The 23,292-nt window shown below is 40.9% G+C and overlaps 4 protein-coding genes across 4 annotated transcripts; 2 read left to right on the top strand and 2 right to left on the bottom strand.

The window, feature by feature from the left end:
• Positions 1-2,278: 2,278 nt before the first annotated feature.
• Positions 2,279-5,813, bottom strand: LOC109461599 (charged multivesicular body protein 5-like). Its single transcript, XM_019757975.1, has 8 exons — positions 5,579-5,813; positions 5,061-5,165; positions 4,859-4,905; positions 4,613-4,706; positions 4,360-4,431; positions 3,788-3,896; positions 2,944-3,062; positions 2,279-2,555 (listed from the first exon to the last, which is right to left on the bottom strand). The coding sequence occupies exons 1-8, from the start codon at positions 5,645-5,647 to the stop codon at positions 2,502-2,504; spliced, it is 669 nt and encodes a 222-aa protein (XP_019613534.1). The 5' UTR covers positions 5,648-5,813; the 3' UTR covers positions 2,279-2,501.
• Positions 5,814-6,141: 328 nt separating this feature from the next.
• On the top strand, positions 6,142-8,593 carry LOC109461598 (transmembrane protein 136-like). Its single transcript, XM_019757974.1, has 4 exons — positions 6,142-6,268; positions 6,899-7,106; positions 7,629-7,775; positions 8,151-8,593. Exons 2-4 carry the CDS (start codon positions 6,911-6,913, stop codon positions 8,549-8,551), a joined length of 744 nt encoding a protein of 247 aa, XP_019613533.1. The 5' UTR covers positions 6,142-6,268; positions 6,899-6,910; the 3' UTR covers positions 8,552-8,593.
• A 2,924-nt stretch (positions 8,594-11,517) lies between these two features.
• Positions 11,518-21,276, top strand: LOC109461611 (delta(24)-sterol reductase-like). The gene is made up of 13 exons (XM_019757988.1): positions 11,518-11,648; positions 12,119-12,287; positions 12,700-12,823; positions 13,771-13,859; positions 14,633-14,815; positions 15,426-15,509; positions 15,988-16,086; positions 16,608-16,783; positions 17,399-17,489; positions 17,632-17,809; positions 18,564-18,657; positions 20,068-20,167; positions 20,951-21,276. The coding sequence occupies exons 1-13, from the start codon at positions 11,527-11,529 to the stop codon at positions 21,062-21,064; spliced, it is 1,623 nt and encodes a 540-aa protein (XP_019613547.1). The 5' UTR covers positions 11,518-11,526; the 3' UTR covers positions 21,065-21,276.
• Positions 21,277-21,318: 42 nt separating this feature from the next.
• LOC109461600 (39S ribosomal protein L40, mitochondrial-like) lies at positions 21,319-23,219 on the bottom strand. Its single transcript, XM_019757976.1, has 3 exons — positions 22,707-23,219; positions 22,421-22,532; positions 21,319-22,115 (listed from the first exon to the last, which is right to left on the bottom strand). Exons 1-3 carry the CDS (start codon positions 23,075-23,077, stop codon positions 22,005-22,007), a joined length of 594 nt encoding a protein of 197 aa, XP_019613535.1. The 5' UTR covers positions 23,078-23,219; the 3' UTR covers positions 21,319-22,004.
• Between the last annotated feature and the right edge of the window lie 73 nt (positions 23,220-23,292).

Here is a 23,292-nt window from a genome sequence, read left to right as displayed (position 1 = left end):
GTATTGATAAATGGGCCTGGTCGGCATCTCACGGGCTGGCGGAGGGCTGTCTTTACGGCTCAAATCCTACGGAACATGGCCGCCTTTAATAGAAGCCAGAAATTGTCAGACTTTTCCTCATTTAAATTTGTATGATTATCTCATGATCTAACGCTGCTAGACCCGTTTCCCCTTAATTGAGATACAATCAGTACGATCATGCTTGCCATGACACAGTTTGCATGATTGTGTACTGTGCATGGAAGCCAATGGCTGCAGTACCGCTAACCGCCACTGGGCGGCGCTAAATTGAGACCGTGTCAGGGTCAGGTGCAGTTCCATTACTGCAGTGATTTTTTTCTGCCGCTAGGGGCGCTTTTGATCCATGGCGATTTCTTGCTGTGTGCATCCTAATGCATGCAATAAGATGGAGGGTTTCGGAGGAAATAAAATTAATAAAAGGAAGTATGTATCAGAAATAAAGAAGCAGGTTTTCTTTCTGCCTGTAAGAGTAATAATATAGGGAATTGAACAGTCTAAAAATCCATTCATTCTGATTCAATGAATTTATCACAAGTATTTATTGAAGTAAGAACAAGTATTTATTGAAGGACAAAATAAGTCACAGAGTGCAATTATATATGTAATACCAAAGAGAGTCAGAAAACAGATGTTATAGATACTTTTTGGCTATCATAATTTATTCAATAATGATATATAAAACAATTTTGCAGAACAACTAGAGGAAATAGTCTAGTACAAGCTATATATATATGATTGAAACAGCAAAAAAATGACTGCCATAAGCACAGTTATTACAGTGGCAGTACCTTGTACAGTTATATATGCTATTAGAAGGCTCACGCTACTGTGACTCTACATGGGGGTTTTCAACTATCTTCCTATGGCCTTGGCTCTGCATGAGGGGTTCCTGACTGTCTTCTCTTTGCTGCAGTTCTATAGGGAACCACTAGGTGGTCCATTAAACCAAAGTCTACCATGTGAAAGAATATGCATGTACAATTATGTTTCCAAATGTTTCAAAAAGAGAGAAGAAAGGGCAACTAACAGTAGATGATAGGTAGTATATAGTATTGTTGTAGTGTATAGATTCTTATCACTTTGCATTAGAATATAGTGTCCCAGTATGTAATAATCATGTTTGTGCATACTGCATATCCTCTTGTGCATTTAGCCCATCTGGGCAAGAACATGCAATAAAAATTCATATCATATCATTATATACCAAAGCACGCTACTATTGGGGGTACAAATGCTTATATTCCTGTACAGCAAACATGCATGAATTATCGTTAAATTCCTTGTGGTACAAAATTCTACCAGCATTGGCTTCGAAACATTTCCATGGCTACAAATTTTGGCATTAATTTTTACCAGCTGTGATTTTATTACAGACCAAAGAAGTTTTTTACATTGAGTCTATTTATGAAGTATTTTTGTAAAGCAGACAACTTTACTTTAAATCAAAGCTCTCTCATTGCTGAATCCTTCTGGCAAAAGTCTAACCATTTCAAAGTCCTTTGCTTCCATGTTTGTTGGCTTTTTTTCTCAACTCAAATTCTAGGCATGGATACAGCCTACTTCTCTTAACACCCAAGCAACAGAAGTAAAAGTTGACTTCTTCTTACACATATAACCAATACAGCAGGTTTTCAATTTCTTCATGATACTATCCACTTACACCTTGTAAAAAAACACACTTAAATATACAAAAACAATCTATCAATGTGCAAGCAAAATCTGTTATCTACAGAAAGTTTTCCATCACCTTTAGTAGTCATAAACTCAAAATCAAACTAAAGTTTTCTCACCCTTTTAGTATGTTAAATTCAACACCAAAACATTTGCTGATACAACTGATTGATTTATAATAGTCATTATCAACTTTGTTAACCATTGAATTACCAACCCGATTTAACTACAAATGTATTTACTACCATATCAATTACTTCCCAGAAGCCACTCTAGTTCATATAGCGATAAACCATTTCATACATTTCTACATCTCACATCTACTACAGCTGTATAATAATAATATACTAGTAGGCCAAACCAATTTTATTTGTTGGTTCTCAGATTTTTCAAAGATATGCTTGACTAAAAAACATAATGAAACCAAGCCTGAGGACAAGGTTTATGCCTTTTTGTGTACTCAGGTTTACAGAGTGAATACAGGCATATACAAGTTTTTCTCCCTGTACTCTTAGCTTGACTGATATAATCTCCAAGCAGATCTTTCAGTTGCCACAAAAGACGGTATCAAATTGGCCAGGCAGAATCCAGTGGCTAACTGACACTCCTCTGACCAATGGATACTGCCTTGCTACCGTATGATCTGCTTGGAGATTATACTGATATCCACTGTCAGTGTATTTTCACAAAATAAAATGTCCAAAAACCAAGGAAATATATTGATCTGGCCTAAATGTTGAAAATGTCCAATGATTGACAGGTGATGGGGATGATTGACAGGTTGATTGACAGATGATTGACGGGGGGGCTCATGATGACTGGGGAATCTGAGGAAGTCCAAACTCATCCACCAGAACTCCTTCCTGTAGGACAGAAGAGATGGGAAAAGTTAAGAAGACATTCCACCAAACACTGCATGTACATTCAAGTACCTACCACTTAATCTTTTGTAAAGTAGATCAGACAAAAGATTAAGAGGAAACTTTGGACATTCCAGCAAAAACTGACAAATATATAATACTTAAGTCTCATACTACAGTATTTTGTAGACTAGTATAGATCAGTTTCCTTCACTTGTTCAATAAACATAATAGAAGTTATTATAAGATACAATGTACACAAGTAAACAATTACTCAAGCAACTGGATAGATTTTTTAAAAAGCAAACACAATCTATCTAGCCAGTAGGTGCTTGAGTTACTGTTACATGTATCTTGAGTAATTAATAAATAAACAAACAAACAAACAGACCTGGTTGGGTTTTCCTCCGTCCCTGATGCTGTCAGAGGGAACAGACGGAGCACCGACAGCCTCGTCCAGATAACCTTCATCCTCATCTAAAAACATCTCATCTCCCAGGGCCTCTAACTCTGCAGCACAGAACAACAAACAGGTAAACAAACAAACAAACAAACAAACAAACAAACAAACAACCCACGGCAGGTAACCTTCACCTGCAGGATAAAACAGCTTATAGTACAAACAGCCACAATAATACATTTTTGTTCGTTTGTTTCGCATAACCGGTAATCCACCTTTAGGCACAACACAACAATTTTCTACTATCTACACAAACTGTGTAAGACCAGGCTGCAAGCTTTGAGCCACACACACACATTCAAAAAGTATTCCTACTCTTTTTGAGAAGTGTGAAAGGATGTATTTCAATGCACTTCTCCCCACAACTACTGGCCTGTTCAATTTGCAGCTATTGTAGTACACAAAGGAATGAACCAAAAACAAAAACAAACAAACAGGTTGTTCTGTATCTGTATAGCCAGTATAACCGCCTTTTGGCATAACACACCAGCTTCGCAGGCACGCGGTGCAGCAGCAGCTGGCTACATTACACCGATCGACTTGTTACACCTAACCCTTGAACATCTAACTCTAGACATTGTTTAAAGCTATGCCCCTACTGTACTTGGTGACAGCGAGTTTCACTCTGCGATAGTTCTAGGAAAGAATGATTTCTTGAACACCTCAATCCTTGGTTGATAACTCTGGTACTTGAAGGCATGGCTATTTCTTGTTCTATTCTGGGCTGGTAGCTAACAAAAACAAACAAACAAACAAACAGGTTGTTGGTACTGACCAGCCTCGAGTTCGTCCTCATCGATCTCCGGCATCCCGTAGCTCCTGCCCATCACATCCTGGATCTCATTGGCCTGCTCCATCATGTCCTCCATCTGGTCCTGCAGGTCCTGGGAACAAGAACAGGACGTTATGGTCATTATACACCAGTAACATATCCTCCATCTGGTTCTGCAGGTCCTGGGAACAAGAACACAGAACACTCAAGGTCATGAGTCATGACCTTGGCAAGAAATTTCTCAAACTAGTCTTACATGTAGTTCTTTTTCATTTTGTTCATTCTTCTGTTTAAAGAAAGGTGTTCCATCATGTATTTATCTGGTCCTGGGAACAAGAGCACTAAATGATTAGAAGTACATTATAGGTCATGACCTAGGCAAAACATATCTCAATCTAATTTTTTTTCTTTCTCTTTTAGTTAGTTCATTTTTCTGTTGGAAAAAAATTAAAGGCTGGTTAAGTTACATCATGTCCTCCATCTGTTCCTGTTCTGATCCTGGGAACATTCCACTGGTCATGACCCTGGCAAATATGTCTTCAACTGGCTAACGTTATATTTACACTGCAACTTACCTCTATCTCATCAATGTTGACCTTCTTGTATTCCTTCTTCATTTCTTTCACTCCCACCTTCATGGCATCAACCTGGGATAAACAAAAAAAAAAAACAATAAACCAAGAAGTGAATCAAACTACACAAGTGAACACAACACAAGTATATGCATTAATAACTATAAGTATAAAGCTTTATCTGATAATTTCTATTTGGTAGTTACAAAAATTGAGCAGCCTACAGAAAAAAGAATGTTTCTTTTTTTATGTGTACCGTAGTTTTTGTGTCCTTGAGCATCTGTGTGGTGAAGTTGGCCTGTTCCATGTTAAAGGACTGGGACCTCAGGTTGTCCAGCTGGTTCTCATAGCTGAGGAAAAACACAAGAGAAAACGTATGTTATAACAGCTAGGAAGTTATGGGAATCTTCATGCTTTTGCTCTATGTACCACCAGAAAAATTGACTTCCAAAATTTAGATCTCATAGTCTGATAGACAGGAAATGTGCAACGACAAACTCACGTCTTCTTCTGCTTGAGAACTCTCAGAGCTTTCTGTTTCACCATGTTCTGAAACAAAACAGAACGTTTATCTAGGTTCAACATTTGGAAAATGAAGTACATAATTTTCTAACCTGTTTCAGAATAGAGAATTATCTTTGCCCTAAGAGAGTTATACTTATAGCAGGTGTTGTTTATCAGAATCTTAAGATCCCTTCCGGTACCTTAGAAGGTCCGTCTCGCATCTTCTTCATCTGGTCTCGATACTTCTTCAGCTCAAGGTCAAGTTTGGAGATCTTCTTCTCTATCGACTCTCCTCGACTGTCCACCTGGCAAGATCATTTTTTCATCTCTTTATTTGTTCAGAAACAGTCAAAGAAACAGCCAAGGGCCATATCATATTAATGACAATACCATTTTTATTGCACATTTAGCAAGTTAAATAGCAAGTTGGTAAACAGTACTTTATAAAGTTCTCCTTGATTCAAAGAAAAGCCTGATCATTCAAAAAGGAAGTTACTGTAACAAGCATATGAGTGATATGACGTTATGCAAAATGTAAATATCATATTTGTGACATGACCTATGTTACAAATCAATTTCATACGAAATATCTAGTTGGCAGATAGTTCTAGGCCGCTACGTCTATCTACAAAAGCAATATTGAATCTTAAATACTGAAGCTATCGTACGTTTAGACTCTTAAGATCGAAGAAATATTTCCAAAACATGACATACTTACGTTTGAGATGCACTCGGTAAGGTTGGGTGGGGGTTCTTTGGGTTTCCCGCGGCCGAACAGACGATTCATGGCGACTTTCCGAAGTATTTACACGCCAAAAAGTAAAATAGAACTTCCAAAATACTCCTAAGAGTATAACTTTGCCTGTTTTTCCTCAAAAACTTGTGTAAACTGTCGTCTGACGACTGAACGTCAGGGAACTGACTCACAGTCACAACACTGTCTCACACCGGAGTTTCACATCCGGGCAATCCAACATATTCTAGTCTCATACCGGCGTTACACGTATCGTACAGTTCGAGTGGGTCCCGAATTGTGACTAAAATATTTTAGTTTCATATCTCTTTTCGTTTTTAAAATGTTGGGAATCGGTTACTGTGGAAAAAATCTTTAACTTTCTCTCCCATTTTAATTGTTTTTGGTTCAAATAAGGATTTTCATTGACTCGAATGTCTTTGTTGCAATAAGTGGCTATATTTACGGTAGTAGAATGCAGAATCTTCGCACACAAACCGAGGACTAGTTTCAGGTAGCGGCAGTTCAAAGTTCAAGGCACAGAAAAAGGTAAGAAACCTGTTGTGTCTGTTTTGTTGTGACTACATCAATAAAATCAGTTTATACAAAAGGAGGAGAGGCAGACAGGCAGAAGATCAACATATTTGCGTCTTTTTGCAGTCCAAAACCGTTTGGGTAAGTAACTTAGGTTTCGTCAGCCTAGCCATCCCGTATCTTCAATAATTTTCTTTTGCCGTTTTTGTCTAACGGTTTGCTGATCGATGAACATTCAACTTGAAATGCAATGTCACGCTGTTTTAGTCGCCTTAATGATGATATTTATTATGATTTTTACCAAAACAGTTACAGCGTAAGGTTGCATGACCAACTCCGCCCCCCTCCCCACTCTGCTTGTTCAAGTATTACATAATGCACCACGCCCATCATGTAACGTTACATACACATGATTGCTCCTTTGTATTTGAATGAATTTTTTTTCGAACTAGACAATGCTCTGTTGCAATCATCCATGCCTCTCAGTTTTAGTTAAGTAACCAACACAGGTGACTGATTTATTGAATACTAGTGAAGAATGAATGAATGACAATTTGAATGAATGAACAAACCATGGAACAAACGAAGGAAAGAAGAAATGCTTTATTATGAACTTTCCTTGTTGATCCAGGAACAGGCCAGGATGTCATCAGTAGCCCTGGGTGATTGATTGATTGATTGATTGATTGATTGATTGATTGATTGATTGATTGATTGATTGATTGATTGATTGATTGATTGATTGATTATGAACTTTCCTTGTTGATCCAGGAACAGGCCAGGATGGCATTAGTAGCCCTGGGCGTCCTTGTGAGTGTGCTACTGTGGGTCTGTACATACCGGGTGCTGTGCCTCCTAAACTCCCGATGTAGTGCAGAGTGGAACTGTCGTCTGGTCACAGCTGCCCATGGCGTCCTCATCACGTGCCTGTCTTACAAGAACGGGTTCATCGACAACCGCTGGCCCTTCACCGACCCAGGTTGCCACAACTTACAACCTTTCCTTTTTATGAATTCTACTTTAGATGGACCTTCATCTTTAAGGCCACACAATTTGATTTCGTTGGTTCTGAAACAATTCATATGAAAAATTAAGCAAAATGTTCGTGAATGAAAAGAGGACAACATAAAGTGGACTCTAATGTTATTCAGTACTGTAGCATAACTTCTAAGCTAGACATATATAACTACATGTATATATACAGACTTTTCCTGGTCTGCTTTCATGTTGATCTGCTACTATCTACATGTATATATATTCCTGGCCTCTGCCAGGCTTCGGGAGGCGGCTGGAAAGAGTAGAAATCGGCCAAATAGAGAGATACATGTAACATGCCAGGGGATTTTGTTTGCTGGGAGAGAAGATTTTGCAGCACCCGCATGTTATCTCTCTATTTGGCCAATTTCTACTCTTTCCAGCCGCCTCCCGCAGCCTGGTAGAGGCTTATATATTTCTAAAACTAGGAACCAATGTTAATTTCTCATCTTACATGTCCCTCCAGGTCTGCCCAACTCCCAGTATGAGGAGCAGATCATTGTTCTGTGTCTCGGGTACTTCCTGTTTGACTTCTCCTGGTGTGTGTACCACGGGACAGAGGGCATGGTCATGCTCACTCATCACTGTGCCAGTATCTTTGGACTCGCTGCAGGTAAGGATCGTAAGGTTAGGGGTTTGAATCCCATCCTGGTGTATGTAACAATTGGTACAGAGGGGATGGTCATGCTCACACACCACTGTGCCAGTATCTTTGGGCTGGCTGCAGGTAAGGATCGTGAGGTTAGGGGTTCAAATCCCATCCCAGCCTGGGACCTGCTGTGTTATGTTTCAAGTTCCTGGTTGAAAGATAACATTGCTTACATTTACTCTAAGACAAAGCACCTGTTCAGGCACAGTGTGATGATGAATTGGACAGAAGAAGCCACAACATAAAGACATACTTAGTATGTAGGCAAAACAAGTGCAAGTTACTATTTTTTCAAATATTTAATGATTTACACTTGCCTATTGTCTCTTCCTTTCCCAGCCCTGATCCTGGGAGTGTCTGGTACCGACGTGATCGGTGTGATTTTCGGCGCCGAGTTGACCAACCCGTTTCTACAGTTACGCTGGTTCTTCAAAGAAACCGGCCGCTACCGCACGCTTCCCGCCGAAATCAACGACTTACTGTTCATCAGTCTGTTTGCAGGGGTCCGTATCGGCGTCGGCGGGTATTTCTTCTACACAGAGTGGACAAACAAACGACCACTCATGCTTTTCAAGTTAGGAGGAACGGCACTTTATATCGTTAGCTGGGTTTTTATGGTACAAATCGGAAGGTTTGCTGTTAGAAAATACACCAGAATGTACAGAGAATGGAGAGACAAAAGTACTAGTTATAAAATGAAGGTTAGTTATAGTAATGGTGATGTTAATAATGTCAAGTAAAGAATTGATTTTCAAGGAATTACGTAAAAATGATGTGAAATTCGAGAAAAAAATCATGAAAGAAAAAGGCAGCTGTAATATATGTATATGATGATCATTAGAAGTCTTGTATTATTATATAATATTGTGAAAATTTGTACTTACATAGTTTAAGAATCTTGTCAAGAAGATTTTTTAGATAGAGGACCATGGTGGAAACATTGGAAGCTGCTGTTTTAACTATTGTGCAACAATTTTTAAATTTAAGCAAGATATTTAATACCCAAAAGTGCTGATATTATATTCCACTTGAAAAATGTACAATTTTAGACTATCTTGTGATAGGGGTCTTCTTTAATGACGTTATAGGACCAAACATTGATAACATTCAGAACAACAATTTGATTAGGATTGACTTTGAATGTAAACATTATTGCTGTAAATTATTAATTGTAAGGGAAAGGGAACAAGGCAAGTTGGACAGTCAGTCTTGCCATTTGGGTATGATTTTGCCACCTTAAGGCCACACTAATTTAATTTCTTGCTTAACGGATTTTTCTAGAAAAATAATGGAGCGGGCGGGCGAAAAAATAAAAACAGGCCTAGGCATCCTATTATGGCCCAAAATGGTACGATAGGAGCCATGTAGTCAACACACCAGGCTGGTTCAAAATTTAAACAATGAACTTTGAACTTTTAATGATACCATTGCATTGATGGAATAACTGTAACAGCTTGGAAGAAAAGGACTGTTTTCAACTGTTCAGGGAAAAGTATGAGCATTTTGCAGCTGATTCTGAAATTTTTAGTTAACCAAGAAATTAACTTGGTGTTACCTTTGATCTGCTATGAGATTTCCAATGGAGGACTGCTGCTATGTTGAATTTTATGTTTACCATCGCAGAAGAAAACATATTGTTTTTGCTCTGTTTCTTCTTCTGCCATCTCTTTTTCTCCAAACAAGTAAGGTCAATGACCAGAACCAGATGTCTGTCACCATGGTAACTGGTGTAAGGTTATACCATGTTGCAAGTGCTATGAAGTACTGTGTTTTTCCAACCCTGCTGCATTTTGTATTGATACTATTACGTATATCATGTAGTAGTAGTATAGTGACAACTTTTATTTGTGGAAGGAATTTCTGCAATATGTTTGATATTTTTATATTTCTGTGTCCAATGAATGCAGTGTAATTCATGTAGTAAAGTGCTCTAGAATGAAACTTTGAATTGCTTAGAGATTTTCATTTTAGCTAATATGGTCTGAGATGTGATAAAATGTGTAACAGTGCAAGAGTGTGGAAAAAGAGAAAAGGCATCAGAGCTCAGAACATTTCCATTGAAGGTGCAAAAACTAAAGGTGCCATTTGGTGAAACAATGATGTGAGATTTGTAACTTTCTGTTTGTTTGTTTGTTTTGGTTTTTTTCTGTGTCCATTGAATGCAGTGTAATTGATGCAGTAAAGTGCTTTAGCTAGGCTGAAACCTTGATTTGGTTTGAGATTTAGCTGATACACGTACTTTGTATGGATAATGTGTGCAAGTCTTGTGTAGGAAAGAGTGAAGGCATTGGACCTAATAGGACATGGGATTTGTAACAAACTTGCCTGTCTATTAAAAGCGAACTTTGCTAAACTTTTCTACACCTTTGCAAAACATGTCCTCTTTTGTTGAGTGTCGTTAATAGTACATGTATCATAATTTCAATAGTATCATAGTTCATAGAATAGCAAGAGAAATATCCAAAGAGATATTGTAATAACAGTTATGAATCGAAGCATCTTGCATGTAACATCTGTGTCCATATTAACGAAATATCACCAGGGTCCATAATATCACCACCTTGAGAAAAAGTGTGCTTAAAGATATTTTTACTGCAACATATAGGTATATACATTTGAGGTGTGAAGGAGTGCATACCAAAAGTATGTTGCAGTAAAAATATCTTTAAGCACACTGTTTCTCAAGGTGGCGATATTATGGACCCTGGTGATATTATGGACACAGATGTATACATGTACAATAATGTAGAGTGTTTTTTTTTTTTTTTATAACTTTTGGAGTGTTTTATGCTGTTATTTTCATTTGATGCTGTTACAATACTCCCCTCTTGTATCTGCTTGGAGAAAACCGGACCTGTCTCAAAAACTCCGGTGTGAGACAGCAAAAGGTCAGAGGTCGGCCTGTGCTAGTTTCGCCGATCAGCTGAGCTCAGGTGGACTCTGGACGTCACCTGACGTCAGACAGGTAAAGGTGAGAACGTCACCAGGTGGGGAACGTCACGTAACGTCGGATAGACAGGTGAGAAGGCAGGACAAGGTGATGTCGTAACGTAAAAACTGCGAATTTTGTAGCTAAAATCTTTGTTTATGTTGGGTACTTTATATACACTGAGAGAAAAATAATAATTTATCGCCGATCGTGCAGTCAGAAATCCCGATCGAGTATTTCGTCGACTTTAGATCGCGATCAGGAGGCAGGAATGTGTTAGTGCGGTCTCCATTTTAACTGTAAACGGAACAAAGTACAGTAAAACTAAAAGGGAGGGCGATGTCAGAAAAAATGGGGGAGGGGCGACATGGCAAATCCTGAAACTACTCCATAGAAAAAAGGTTCGTTCCCAACTTTACGTCCCAACCGAAGTGACAGATGCTATTCGATGTTATGGATAACAATTTGTGATTCACACAGTCCTCGACCTCATTAACAATGAAATTGACTTTTTCTCGAATATGAAAGACTTTTTCTGTACTCGAATACATTCTTTATTGACTCGACAAAAGTACACTTCTAAGTACAAATACATGATGTTTTAACAAAGCTGAAATACATGTAACATTACGAAAGTAGTACTAGTAGTAGTATATGTATTGTAATGCTACACAAACACACACACCTGTACAATATAAACATTGAGTGACCACAAACTGTCCCGGCATTCATTGCGGTAAATAAACTGTGACGTAATAATGTAATAGGTCCATTTAATCCAGAACCATGGGTGAGACGTCAGCGTTCCGTAAGCGTCTAGTCCGGTGGCTGGAGGACAACCGAGGGTTCATCATCCTGGTCTTCTGTCTGCCGGCAAGCTTCCTGTTCGACACCTGCCTGCAGCTCAGGTGTGTCCGGGGAAACTTCTTCAGAAGCTTCTACAGCTTCTACAGCTACCAGGCATTCACTCAGGAACAAAAACACTATCTCTATCCATATAGAACAAAACCTAATTACAGATCTTACTGCTCCTCTTCTAAGCTTGAATCTGAAATGGGAACTAACTTCAAAATCTTAAACAAGTACTACAACAAAGATTTTATTATTTTTCTGACGCTTAGATGCATCTGCCCTGATGCTTGCGGTTGATTGATTAATATTGATTGACTTCTGAGATTCTGAGAATATCCTGTATCCTCTTCACCTGGCTTCGTACATTTAATATGTACAAAAATACCTACAAAAAATATTTGAGTACACCAGTGCACCCATTGAAAAATATTGGGTGCACAGCTCCAATTTTGGGTGTACTAAGGTGCACATGCACCCAGTATTTCCAGCCCTGCATTTGTTATCTCATTTTTCTGTCCCTTTCCAGAAACTGGTTCCGTCGGAGATTCCTGTCAGCCCCAGAGAAGCACGATGATCGCGTACGGGAGATCCAGCGGAGAATCCGCCGGTGGAACGACCTTCCAGCCGACCGCAGGAAACCCATGTGCACCTCACGACCAAACTGGCTCAGCCTGTCTACTACCTTCTTCCAGAAGGTAAGTTTGAAACAAAAAGACACAGGGGCTGTACCCTCAGGGAAGCTGAGACTCACTGCCCTTGGATAGAGCTGGCTGGAGGAACCAGAAGGAGGGGAGCAAGCGGCCAGATCCTGGCCTGAGCTAGCCTGGATACTATCCGGATTTTCTCTCTGCAAGCGTTGCGTAGCAAAAATCCGGATGGTACTCAGGCTACTTTAAGGAGCCAGGCCTCTTAAGGAGCTTTTATTGATTGATGTCCTCTCTTTAATTGGTACCTCCAAGTAGCATGGTCCCTGCTATGTCTTCTGCTGCTTGTAAGCTTAACTCTGTATTTTTTGCAATTTGTTTTTTTCAGTTTTTTTTGGGGGGGGAGGGGAACACAGATAAACTTTTGAAATTGGATTTTATTACTTTATTCCTTTGTCTGTAGGACCAGTGTGAGAAGATCCCTGTTGACCTGTACAACATCCTGTCGCTTGACGAGGCCCGGCAGGTGGTTCGTGTGGAGCCGATGGTTTCAGTTGGTGACATCACTCGTTACCTCATCCCTCGCGGTACAGCTTTCTTTCAAATGCTACATTTGTAAAAATTTTACCAGCCTGTTTTAGATGAGAGACATCTTTTACTTCAGGATCATCTAAATCAAAATTTTTGTTTTGAATTATTTGGGAATGATTGCCATTCAATGTTTCTTTGATTTTCATATGCAAAAATCATTTATCAAAGATCTCATAATAATTTCTTAAGTTATGTAATGCTCTCCTAGCAGATTTAAGGATAGAGCTCAGTCCCTTTGTTTTAGATGTAATACTAGTAATAAATGCTTCAAAAACAGGACCTGGTATAAAAATCTGACACTGAAAATTACATCTACTTGGAGGTCATAGGTTCAGAGTTCAGTAACAGATATTCCTCCGTGTGATTACCCAGGATACACCTTGGCGGTAACCTTGGAGATCTCCGATGCGACCTGTGGAGGTCTGGGGTTGGGTGCCGGCATGACGACCTACTCACACAGGGTCAGTCAGGTTACAGCGCAGGCCACAGCAAGTCATTGTTATGGATGACATCAGTGCACGCATTATAATTAATTTTGTTGCCTTCTGACAGTGGTCACCATGCCGAAAATGGGCAAAGATGTCTGTTGCCGTGCCGGAAGGTGGATGGCAGATAACTACATGTATGAAGACAGGAGACAAGAAAATACTCTGATTTAATGTTTTCTTTCTTACTTTGATGCAGTGATATGAGATGGTGGCTGTGTATATGTTATGTTCCCACTGAATCAAAACCATTTGTACCATGATTGAGTCAAGATTTTAAAATGTAGGAACCTTTTTTTTTTGGCCCACCTTGTTTTTTTTTGGCCTGCTCACATTAGATTTGGAGTCTGCGGAGGATGTCATCCATAAAATTTACTTGCTGTGGCCTTGCTGTACATGTGATGCATGTACATTTGTAGATATAGATTCACGTGTTACACTTTTCCACAATTTCCCAGGATACACCTTGGCGGTTACCTTGGAGATTGCGGATGCGACGTGCGGAGGTTTGGGTCTGGGCGTTGGCATGACGACGTACTCACACAGGGTTGGTTCCCTCAGCTTGCACCGTTGTTTGTGTCAGCCTGCAGAATGTGCAGAAAAAATCATTTCAATTCCTGTATGAAATCATAATTATTCACATTCTTCTAAATATCTTGTCCCTTTCCTACCCCTGTTTCTTCCTCCATGGGGGGGGGGGGGTCCCCAACAAACGCTCTACGCTGAATTTGGAAACTTCTCGATTACATTTTACGATAAATTCCAAGTGGCCACAACGTAGAATTAAAACGGCGAATACGCTCTACGCAAAATGTGCCAATTACACTCTACGTAGAACATAGACGGACCGCTCTACGTTAAATTAGAGCGGTCCGTCTACGCTCTACGTAGAATTAAAACGGCCGAGATTATGCTCAACGGAAAAGGGCTTGCGGGCCCCCCCCCCCATGTACTGTTCCTTGCGATGGTTTTGATCTGATCCTGATGGCTGTGACATGTGAACACACCACTTTAGTTTCTGTTTCTGTTAAGCCACATCAATTTAATTTGTTGTTTCTCAGATTCGCCCTGTCCATTTTTTTCTGATTTGCAAAAAAAAAAAATTTTTTTTGTTCTAAATAAATGTACACATTTTTGTTCTAAATCAGGTACACATTTTACACCTGGGTGGAGTAAAGAAAGTTGTATACCCGGTAAAGTGCCTTTCCCAAGGACACAGGATCGGTAACATAACTCGAACCAAGTACCTCTGATCATGAGTTCTGATGAGTTCACAGATGTCACAGATGATTTCATCACCTGAAGTATCTCCATCCCCAGGTGGGTCTGTACCAGGAGGCAGTGGAGTCGTGGGATGTGTTGCTAGGCGACGGTTCCCTCGTGCACGCCACGAAGGACAACGAACACTCGGACCTGTACCACGCTCTGCCCTGGTCTCATGGTTCCCTCGGGCTGCTGGTGGCCATGGAGCTTAAAATCATCCCGGTTAAACCTTACCTCAAGGTTTGTTTGTTTGTTTGTTTGTACCATGCCCTGCCCTGGTCCCACGGCTCACTGGGTCTACTGGTGGCCATGGAGCTCAAAATCATCCCGGTTAAACCGTACCTCAAGGTTTGTTTGTTTGTTTGTTTGTTTGTTTGTATCACGCCCTGCCCTGGTCACACGGGTCACTGGGTCTGCTGGTGGCCATGGAGCTCAAAATCATCCCTGTCAAACCCTACCTTAAGGTTTGTTTGTTTGTTTGTTTGTTTGTTTGTTTGTTTGTTTGTTTGTTTGTTTGAACAATTCTTTATTCATGAGAAGCTCAAATCAGCCTGCAGACCACTTTTGGGAGGTTTTGAGGGAAAGGGAAGAGGCATCTACACAACGAAAAAAACAAATAAATCAATATACAATGTATATTGTACATATGTTTTCTATACATACACGGTGCAAAATACATAGGAGTGGGAGATGGTATATGGTTCTTGTGCATTTGTCCAAGGTCATGGTCAAGGTTAGATTTCATCTGTTTCTAAAAAGCTTATTGATGTGTTTTGAAAGTTACAGACCAGTTATAAAGCTTACAATTCTGTTGTTTATTAATTCCTGCTGTCTGTTTCTGTCCTCCCAGCTGACCTACATCCCTGTCCACGGTCAGAAGGCTTACTGTGACATGATGAGGGACCTCTCAGGGGCCTTGGACAAGACTGCAAAGGTAGAGTAATCTTGCATGTTGCCTGCTTATAATATTCACATTCCTTCATATGTGACAGCTACTGTCCATGGTACTGAAACACTGGTTAAATTTCCACCAAAAACCCATTTCAGAATTACTTCTTCCCACAAAGCTGTACCATTGACATTTTCATATTTCTGGAGCTTTAGCTAACCAGAATTTGCTGAGTTGTATATAGAGGGGATTCATTCCTTAAACTACTAGTAATCAACATCTCGCTCACGCAGTTGTCTGTCAATAAGGCATCTGGAGCCACATAGTTCCCATTTAGAACTTTTATTCAGCCTGTCACATGACTGGTTTTGCCTGTGTGGCTTCTTCGAGTGTACAGAGGCTAAATGACACAAGTTCACAAAGTTCTGACTTTTTATGCCTTCCCAGTGCATAGCGCCCTGGTCACTATGCAGCTCCAGATGTCTTACCAGTTCTCATACATGCATGTATATCCTCCCCCCAGCTGCCTGACTATCTGGAAGCGACAGTTTTCTCCAAAGAAGAGGCAGTTGTGATGGTGGGAAATTTTACTGACGTCACGGATCCCAAGGAGAAGGCCAAGGTCAGGGTTGATGATGAATGTTCTGGCACTGAAGCATGCATGATCTACTGATGCTTCATGTATTGTTTCATGTGTTCTATGGTTCCAGTTTAAGCCTTGACCAATTTTGAGTGACCCAGTGGTTAAAACAGTGAATTCAACAGAATTTAAGTGATTTTTGACAAGATATATAAAGGAAGTACTCAGTTTGGTAGATACCTTTTCCATCAAACATAGATCAACCACACATCATGATGTGCTATATACGTAGCCTCTACCAGGATTCAGAACTGGATGGAAATAGTAGAAACTAGCCTATTAGAAAGATAAAATAACAGGGGAGTTGTTATCTGTCTATCAGCTAATTTCCTAGCCTTTTCCATCCAGTTCTAAAGCCTGGTAGAGGTTTGTGATTCACTGGTATATGGTACAAGCATGACTGCTGACAATCACAAACAACTGTAGAGGCCTTACTTGAAAGCCACTCTGGTGAAAGAAAATATAAATACACCATAAACAAATACCTTTCCCACCCCACACAGATCAACCACGTAACCCGCTGGTACAAACCGTGGTTCTACAAACACGTAGAAACGTTCCTGAAGAGAGGAGAGAACTATGAGTACATCCCACTCAGGGAGTATCTCCTGCGACACAACCGGGCCATCTTCTGGGTCGTGGAGTCCATGATTCCCTTCGGAAACAACCCTATATTCAGGTGGGGCTGGAACCTCTCCTCTTCTTGGTCAAAAAGCTAGCTAGCTTTCGTTATGCATGTTCCCTTTGGATGGGATTAGCCTGGTATCCAGTCTGATTCGTGGTCGGGGCCGAAAGAGCTCTGTCCCGCCCGCCTCACATAGGTTTCCCGGTGTGTATTTCCAAATCCCCAAGCATATTGTCTCTGATTAGCGTAACACTCCTACCGGGATGGCCTGTTGCACTGGGCGGGGGAAGCTCTTAGAGCCCTGAAGACACAACCTGCCCAAACACCCCAACACCCCCAATCACGTAAGACTGGATACCAGGCTAGGATGGGATGTAAGAAAACCCACACCTCACTTCCCGGTGTGAGTGGTTCAAACCTTACCGTCCGGTCTTACGCAGCTTGAATGTACTTACTACAATGTAGCTGCAGCCTTCTTCAAGCTGAATGACCCACATCATAACATGTGACCATGCAGTGATGACTCCAGCAAATTGCGTGAATTTGGAGGAAGGTTGAAGGTTATTGACCTTATAGTTCTGACCTTATGTTTCTGATCTTATAACCATCTATTAACCAATAACATTGATCAGAGCTTTATTTCTCAATGTAATTTGATACTTTCTCCAGACTGCTGTTCGGCTGGCTGTTACCTCCCAAACCAGCTTTCCTCAAGTTCACTACCACACCAGGGGTCAGGGCCATGACCTTCGCTAAACAGGTAACCTTTCACCTTTGACTCTCAACTCTGCATTGATCTTCGAGACAGCATGAAGATTTTTGCTTAATGAAAATCTACAACAATTATTACTATGGTTGACAGTAAAACATGTGTTTTTGTTTGTCTGTTTGTTTGTTTGTAGGTGTTCCAGGACATAGTCCTCCCCATGACAGTACTAGAGAAGTCAGTAGACAGAGCTGAGGAGCTGTTTGACACCTATCCTATCCTGATCTATCCCTGCCGCATCTACGACCATGGGGTCAGCAGAGGTCAACTCAGACCCCCCAGGAAGGACCAGATGTGCCCCGGGACTAACTACGGTGGGGGGGAACATAGCCTGTTTGTTTATTTGTTTGCTTGTTTGTTTTTATTTACCCAGGGTGGCCCAGCTCAGTATCATAGCAGTCTTTTACAATGGGGTTCTTGAAAACATTATATATAACTTGTAACATACATGTACATAACATGAAGGACTATATACAAGTACAGAACATACATACAAAACTTCACAAACCAGGCCGTTATCCAGTCTGGTCTGTGTTACACAATCTCTCACTGTCAGACTGATTAAGCTAGCCTGGTTTACCAAATCTTAGTTTAGCTCCCAAGTCCTACATCCTCTCCACAAATTTGCGGAGAGGATGTAGGACTCGGAAGTTCAGTTTGGGAGCTAAAGTAGATTTGTTAACTGGGCTAGATTGGGCCTCTTCCCCGAGAGCTTGTGGCATGATACACCTCTGACTCATAATTGTTGTAACATTGATTATGTTTACCAAAGGAAAACATATTGTTTTTGCTCGGTTTCTTCCTCCCTCTTCTTCTTCTCCAAACAGTGACCTATGACCTGGCTAATGACATGATTTGTTGACGTCTGTCACCATGGTGACTGGTGTTGGGTTACATAATGTTGGAATTTCATGGTCTGCTCTGCTCCTGTCACCATATACTAGTAGTACATGTATGTGAATGTGTTTGAGTAAAAATTACCAGGGCAGACCATGTCCGAAGGTAAACATTATGCATTTGCTTTGCAAATGTTACTTCTCTAGTTCATGATTGATTTGCTGTGTGCAGGAATGTTCTACGACCTTGGTGTGTACGGAGTTCCGGGTCCGGTGAAGCGCCGTGAGCGATACGATCCTGTTCACGCCATGCGCAGTATGGAGAAGTAAGGTTCTTTCCATTCGTAATACATGTAATATATACACTTTGTCTGGGAAAAGTTCATACTTAGCATTAGAAGATTATTTGAAGAACAAATAAACTTTTGATTAAACACATGTGGTCTTATAAGTTTGTGTTTCGATAAAGTTATACCTATTTGTGACAACCATGGTTTTTGCCAGTTTTCTCTTATCAAATGTTATGTCAGGTGAACACTAATCGAGAAGTTGTTTCGTGTTGTTTTAAAAGCTCAAGTTGCAATTGGGTGCTTTAAGGATTCCAAGAATTTCAGCCATTATTTTGCATAGCAAAACAGAACTTACATGCCTGTGCTGAATACACTATCCCTGTCCTTGGTGCTGAATACACTATCCCTGTCCTTAGTGCTGAATACACTATCCCTGTCCTTAGTGCTGAATACACTATCCCTGCCCTTGGTGCTGAATACACTATCCCTGTCCTTGATGCTGAATACACTATCCCTGTTCTTAGTGCTAAATACACTATCCCTGTCCTTAGTGCTAAATACGCTATCCCTGTCCTTAGTGCTGAATACACTATCCCTGTCCTTGGTGCTGAATACACTATCCCTGCCCTTGGTGCTGAATACACTATCCCTGTCCTTAGTGCTGAATACACTATCCCTGTCCTTAGTGCTAAATACACTATCCCTGTCCTTAGTGCTGAATACACTATCCCTGCCCTTGGTGCTGAATACACTATCCCTGCCCTTGGTGCTGAATACACTATCCCTGTCCTTAGTGCTGAATACTCTATCCCTGTCCTTAGTGCTGAATACACTATCCCTGTCCTTGGTGCTGAATACACTATCCCTGTCCTTAGTGCTGAATACACTATCCCTGTCCTTAGTGCTGAATACTCTATCCCTGTCCTTAGTGCTGAATACACTATCCCTGTCCTTGGTGCTGAATACACTATCCCTGTCCTTAGTGCTAAATACACTATCCCTGTTCTTGGTGCTGAATACACTATCCCTGCCCTTGGTGCTGAATACACTATCCCTGTCCTCAGTGCTGAATACACTATCCCTGTCCTCAGTGCTGAATACACTATCCCTGTCCTTGGTGCTGAATACACTATCCCTGTCCTTTTAGTCTGGAATAGTCTTGCATAACATGATATTATCTACTATCATGAAAGTTCATCTGTGTTGGTAGTTACATGTTTAAAGTTAAGACTTTTGGTCCAACACAAAAAAATTCTCTCACCTAGAGCTTTCGACCAGTCACTCTGGTCTCAGTAGACACGTCTCAAAGAAGCCACGTGACAAGCCTCACTGGGTCAGTCTACTGAGGAAGACCAGAGTGACTGGTCGAAAGCTCTAGGTGAAAGAATTTTTTGTGTTGGATCAAAAGTCTTAACTTTAAACATATTATCTACCTGCTGTTCCCAGGTTTATCCGAGAGGCCGGTGGTTACTCCTTCTTGTATGCCGACATCTTCATGACCAGAGAGGAGTTTGAAGAAATGTTTGACCTGTCTCTGTATGAGAAGGTTCGTAACTTCTTTGTCTTCAGTGAAATATAATGTTTATCTAGACACCCCACGCACGTTAAAGAACCCACCACACCTTTCAAAAAAGAGATAGGGGCATGCCCCAGTGTCGGTTGGTGCAAATACTTATCTGATTATTCACTATGGACTCCAGGAAGAGTAGTGTGAAATTCACACTAATGGAGATCCTAAACAAAACAAACATTTTGTCCTTTGGAAAAGGCACTTAACACAATTTTCCTCACTCCACCCAGGTGTAAAAATGCATGTGGGTAGCACCTGAATTCAGTTGGGGATGTAAAAGGCGGTGGAAGGAGAGGGATGGGCTCTGCCTTCCAATACTGTGCCCTAGACACAGTGGATTGACAACACACTGCCCCTACAGCCTCAAAAAGGCCATGAGACTATGTTTACTTAGCCTCTACCAGGCTTCGGGAGGTGGCTGGAAAGAGTAGGAATTGGTCAAATAGAGAGATAACATTGCCACACCTGAACCGTACTCTCTAGTGGACTACTAGTAACTCCCTTGGCAGAGGCTAATGCTAACTTACCTTTTTAATTTTAGAAGGTTCCTTTTTCATTATCAAGCTAAGATTGATGGAGACACCAGATACCTTTGACCCAGTGTTGACGTCACACTTCAAAGAAGCCACGTGACAAGCCTCACTGGGTCAGTCTACTGAGGAAGACCAGGGTGACTGCTCTAGGTGAGAGAATTTTTTGTGTTGGACCAAAAGTTTTAACTTTAAACATTGATGAAGACATGTTTTCTATGTCCTGCAGGTGCGTAAGAAGTACGGTGCAGAAGGAGCGTTCCCTCACCTGTATGACAAGGTCAAACCTGAGGTTGACGTCTTCGAGATCGGCAGACAGTGTGCCGAGGAGTTCGACAAGTAGATTTTATGAACAATCCACAAATAATTATAGTCCAGCCTGGGGTTTATGGAAAACACTGGGTGTCAGACCTGGTCTGGCTAGCAGGTCAGGCTACTCAAGAATGATGACACATCTGGCACCCAGCATTTTCCATCAACCCTCCAACCTGTACTAGTGACCACCTGGCTACTATACATGAATTGTATGGTATAATATGACAACTAATATGAAAATAGGAGCCATAATAATAAGGGAACAAATGAGCCTGACATTTAAAGATAGTTTTCTTTATTCTAAATCTAATGTAGGTCATAATCACTTGAATAGGAAGGAAACAATTATACATTTATTTTTAACACATTTTAAGGCAAATATATCTTAATCTACAAGCTGAAAGACGTATTCTAAGTGCTATAAATGTATTATAATTTTTAAACTTTGTCAATATCTAGCTTTCATGTGCTGATGATTTAAAATCATCAGTGAGTTCCCTTGTATCTTTTTAATAATCAGAATTATTGGTGTCTTTGTCTACTATCGTTTTCATTGAAATTATCTACGCTGACTTCAAGTGTATACGTATGAGCATTGCTTAACAAAGTTCCTGGATATATCATCATCCATAGTTACATATATGTACATGTATATGGTTCAGATTGGGGGAAAGTGATATTGATATCGCTTTACAAGATACGCACGGTGTTGTGAAAATTGTTAAATCTATGTTGAAGTTCGTTCATTGGGAGGGGGAGGCATTGAGTAGATCTTGGGAAACAACTCGTAGGAAAGATGGCTTCTATTGGCTAGTGATCCGCCATTATATGATGCACATGTAAGTTGTTATATGATTTGAACAGCGAGTAGTTCTAATTATAACCCTTACAAGACTTGAATGTTTAATGTTCACTTTATTCTGACTTAATTTTTCCCTTGAAGGGTTGAAACTGTTGTTCAGTGTGGTTCATTCCACTGGTGTGAGGTCAACATATTTTCCATCAGGGGGGTCATATGTGGGTAGAGGGGGGGTCTCTGTAGGTCCTAGTCGCTGGTAGGGGATCAGCAGGGGGTCCACCTGTATGTAGAAATGCACACAAACATGGTCAGTCATAGTAAGCTGGTTCTGCATGCGAAAGGCCCTTTCCATTGTCTTAGATAATGTATTGCCAGCGGACTGTCTGTATTACCATTTGTTTATTTCATTCTATCGCAAATGTCGGCAACTTCTTTAGATTTTGCCAGTAAACAAAGACCTAGATTGTATCATATTGACAAGGCTGTATCCATTTGGGTGGCAAATGGATACAGCCTGGCCAATTTGATACTGTCTATTGCAGCCACCGAAAAATCTGCTTGGAGATTACTACTGTAGATCCTGACCTGCACGGCTTGTTGGAAGAGTTCTTCAGACTCGGCTCGGAGTTCCTCCAGGGCTCGCTGCTGGGACGTTACCATGGCAACGATCGCTGCCTCCTCTGTCAGGTGCTGCTGTCTAGAAGATGGAAAACATAGACAACAATCATGAATGACAACAATCATAATTGACAACGATCATGAATTACAACAATCAAAAATGACAACAATCATGAATGACAACGATCATGAATGACAACTATCATAAACAACATTCATAAACAATCATAATGCATAAAAGTGTCCCGCCCACCTCCTAAACCGTGCCCACTCCTTCTCCAGCGCAGCCCTCCTCTCCTGCTCCTCAGTAGAAACAACAACCGGCGGCCTTTCCCGGACCTCCTCAAGCAAACTCGGCATCACGAAGAAGTCTTCAATCGCCACCATCTCCTTATCCTTCTTCAGCAGCCGCTTAATCCGTTTCTTGAGCCTGGCTTCTCGAGCCTGCTCGATCTTAGGGTCCACCCGTTTCCTTTTACGCAGATGTGAAGCGCGGATGGGGACTAGAGTGTTGACCAGAGGACTGGATCGCGAGAACGTAAAAAGTGAACGGGCGCCCGCCGGGCAGAGTTGGGAAAGGACTGTGCTAGCCTGGCTGCCGAGAAACCTTAGTACCGACGTCATGGTGTCTTAAATCGTGTTACAGTCTCGGTAAACGTCTTGAGGAAGTTGTGTATCACAACTACATAGTCTTGGGCTTGAGTCTTGAGCAGGTTTAAGGCGTTTTTGTCGTACTTTCTTACCCACACATGTCTTGCACACTGCGACCTTCTCTCGCAGTTCGGTCTCTTCTTAGGTGGAATAAACCATTTACGTTGGGGGATAACGAAACCACAGTT

Source organism: Branchiostoma belcheri, unplaced genomic scaffold (genome assembly GCF_001625305.1).
Source record: "Branchiostoma belcheri isolate BF01 breed outbred unplaced genomic scaffold, Haploidv18h27 scaffold94, whole genome shotgun sequence".
Classification (NCBI taxonomy): domain Eukaryota; kingdom Metazoa; phylum Chordata; class Leptocardii; order Amphioxiformes; family Branchiostomatidae; genus Branchiostoma; species Branchiostoma belcheri.
The sequence above is the reverse complement of the archived record's forward strand: the minus strand, read 5'-3'. Positions and strand labels throughout refer to the sequence as shown.

Bases quoted from the DNA above. Each gene is read 5' to 3' on its own strand.
- LOC109461600 (XM_019757976.1), bottom strand. From the start codon at position 23,077: ATGACGTCGGTACTAAGGTTTCTCGGCAGCCAGGCTAGCACAGTCCTT. The intron at 22,533-22,706 runs GTGGGCGGGACA...TCCATCTTCTAG, and splicing joins GAGTGGGCACGGTTTAGGAG to ACAGCAGCACCTGACAGAGG. The intron at 22,116-22,420 runs GTCAGGATCTAC...TTCTACATACAG, and splicing joins TCTTCCAACAAGCCGTGCAG to GTGGACCCCCTGCTGATCCC.
- LOC109461611 (XM_019757988.1), top strand. From the start codon at position 11,527: ATGGGTGAGACGTCAGCGTTCCGTAAGCGTCTAGTCCGGTGGCTGGAG. The intron at 14,816-15,425 runs GTTTGTTTGTTT...CTGTCCTCCCAG, and splicing joins CGGTTAAACCTTACCTCAAG to CTGACCTACATCCCTGTCCA. The intron at 16,784-17,398 runs GTGGGGCTGGAA...TACTTTCTCCAG, and splicing joins GGAAACAACCCTATATTCAG to ACTGCTGTTCGGCTGGCTGT.
- LOC109461598 (XM_019757974.1), top strand. From the start codon at position 6,911: ATGGCATTAGTAGCCCTGGGCGTCCTTGTGAGTGTGCTACTGTGGGTC. The intron at 7,107-7,628 runs GTTGCCACAACT...ATGTCCCTCCAG, and splicing joins CTGGCCCTTCACCGACCCAG to GTCTGCCCAACTCCCAGTAT. The intron at 7,776-8,150 runs GTAAGGATCGTA...TTCCTTTCCCAG, and splicing joins TATCTTTGGACTCGCTGCAG to CCCTGATCCTGGGAGTGTCT.
- LOC109461599 (XM_019757975.1), bottom strand. From the start codon at position 5,647: ATGAATCGTCTGTTCGGCCGCGGGAAACCCAAAGAACCCCCACCCAAC. The intron at 4,906-5,060 runs GTACCGGAAGGG...GTTTTGTTTCAG, and splicing joins TGCGAGACGGACCTTCTAAG to AACATGGTGAAACAGAAAGC. The intron at 4,432-4,612 runs GTACACATAAAA...TGTTTATCCCAG, and splicing joins TCAAGGACACAAAAACTACG to GTTGATGCCATGAAGGTGGG.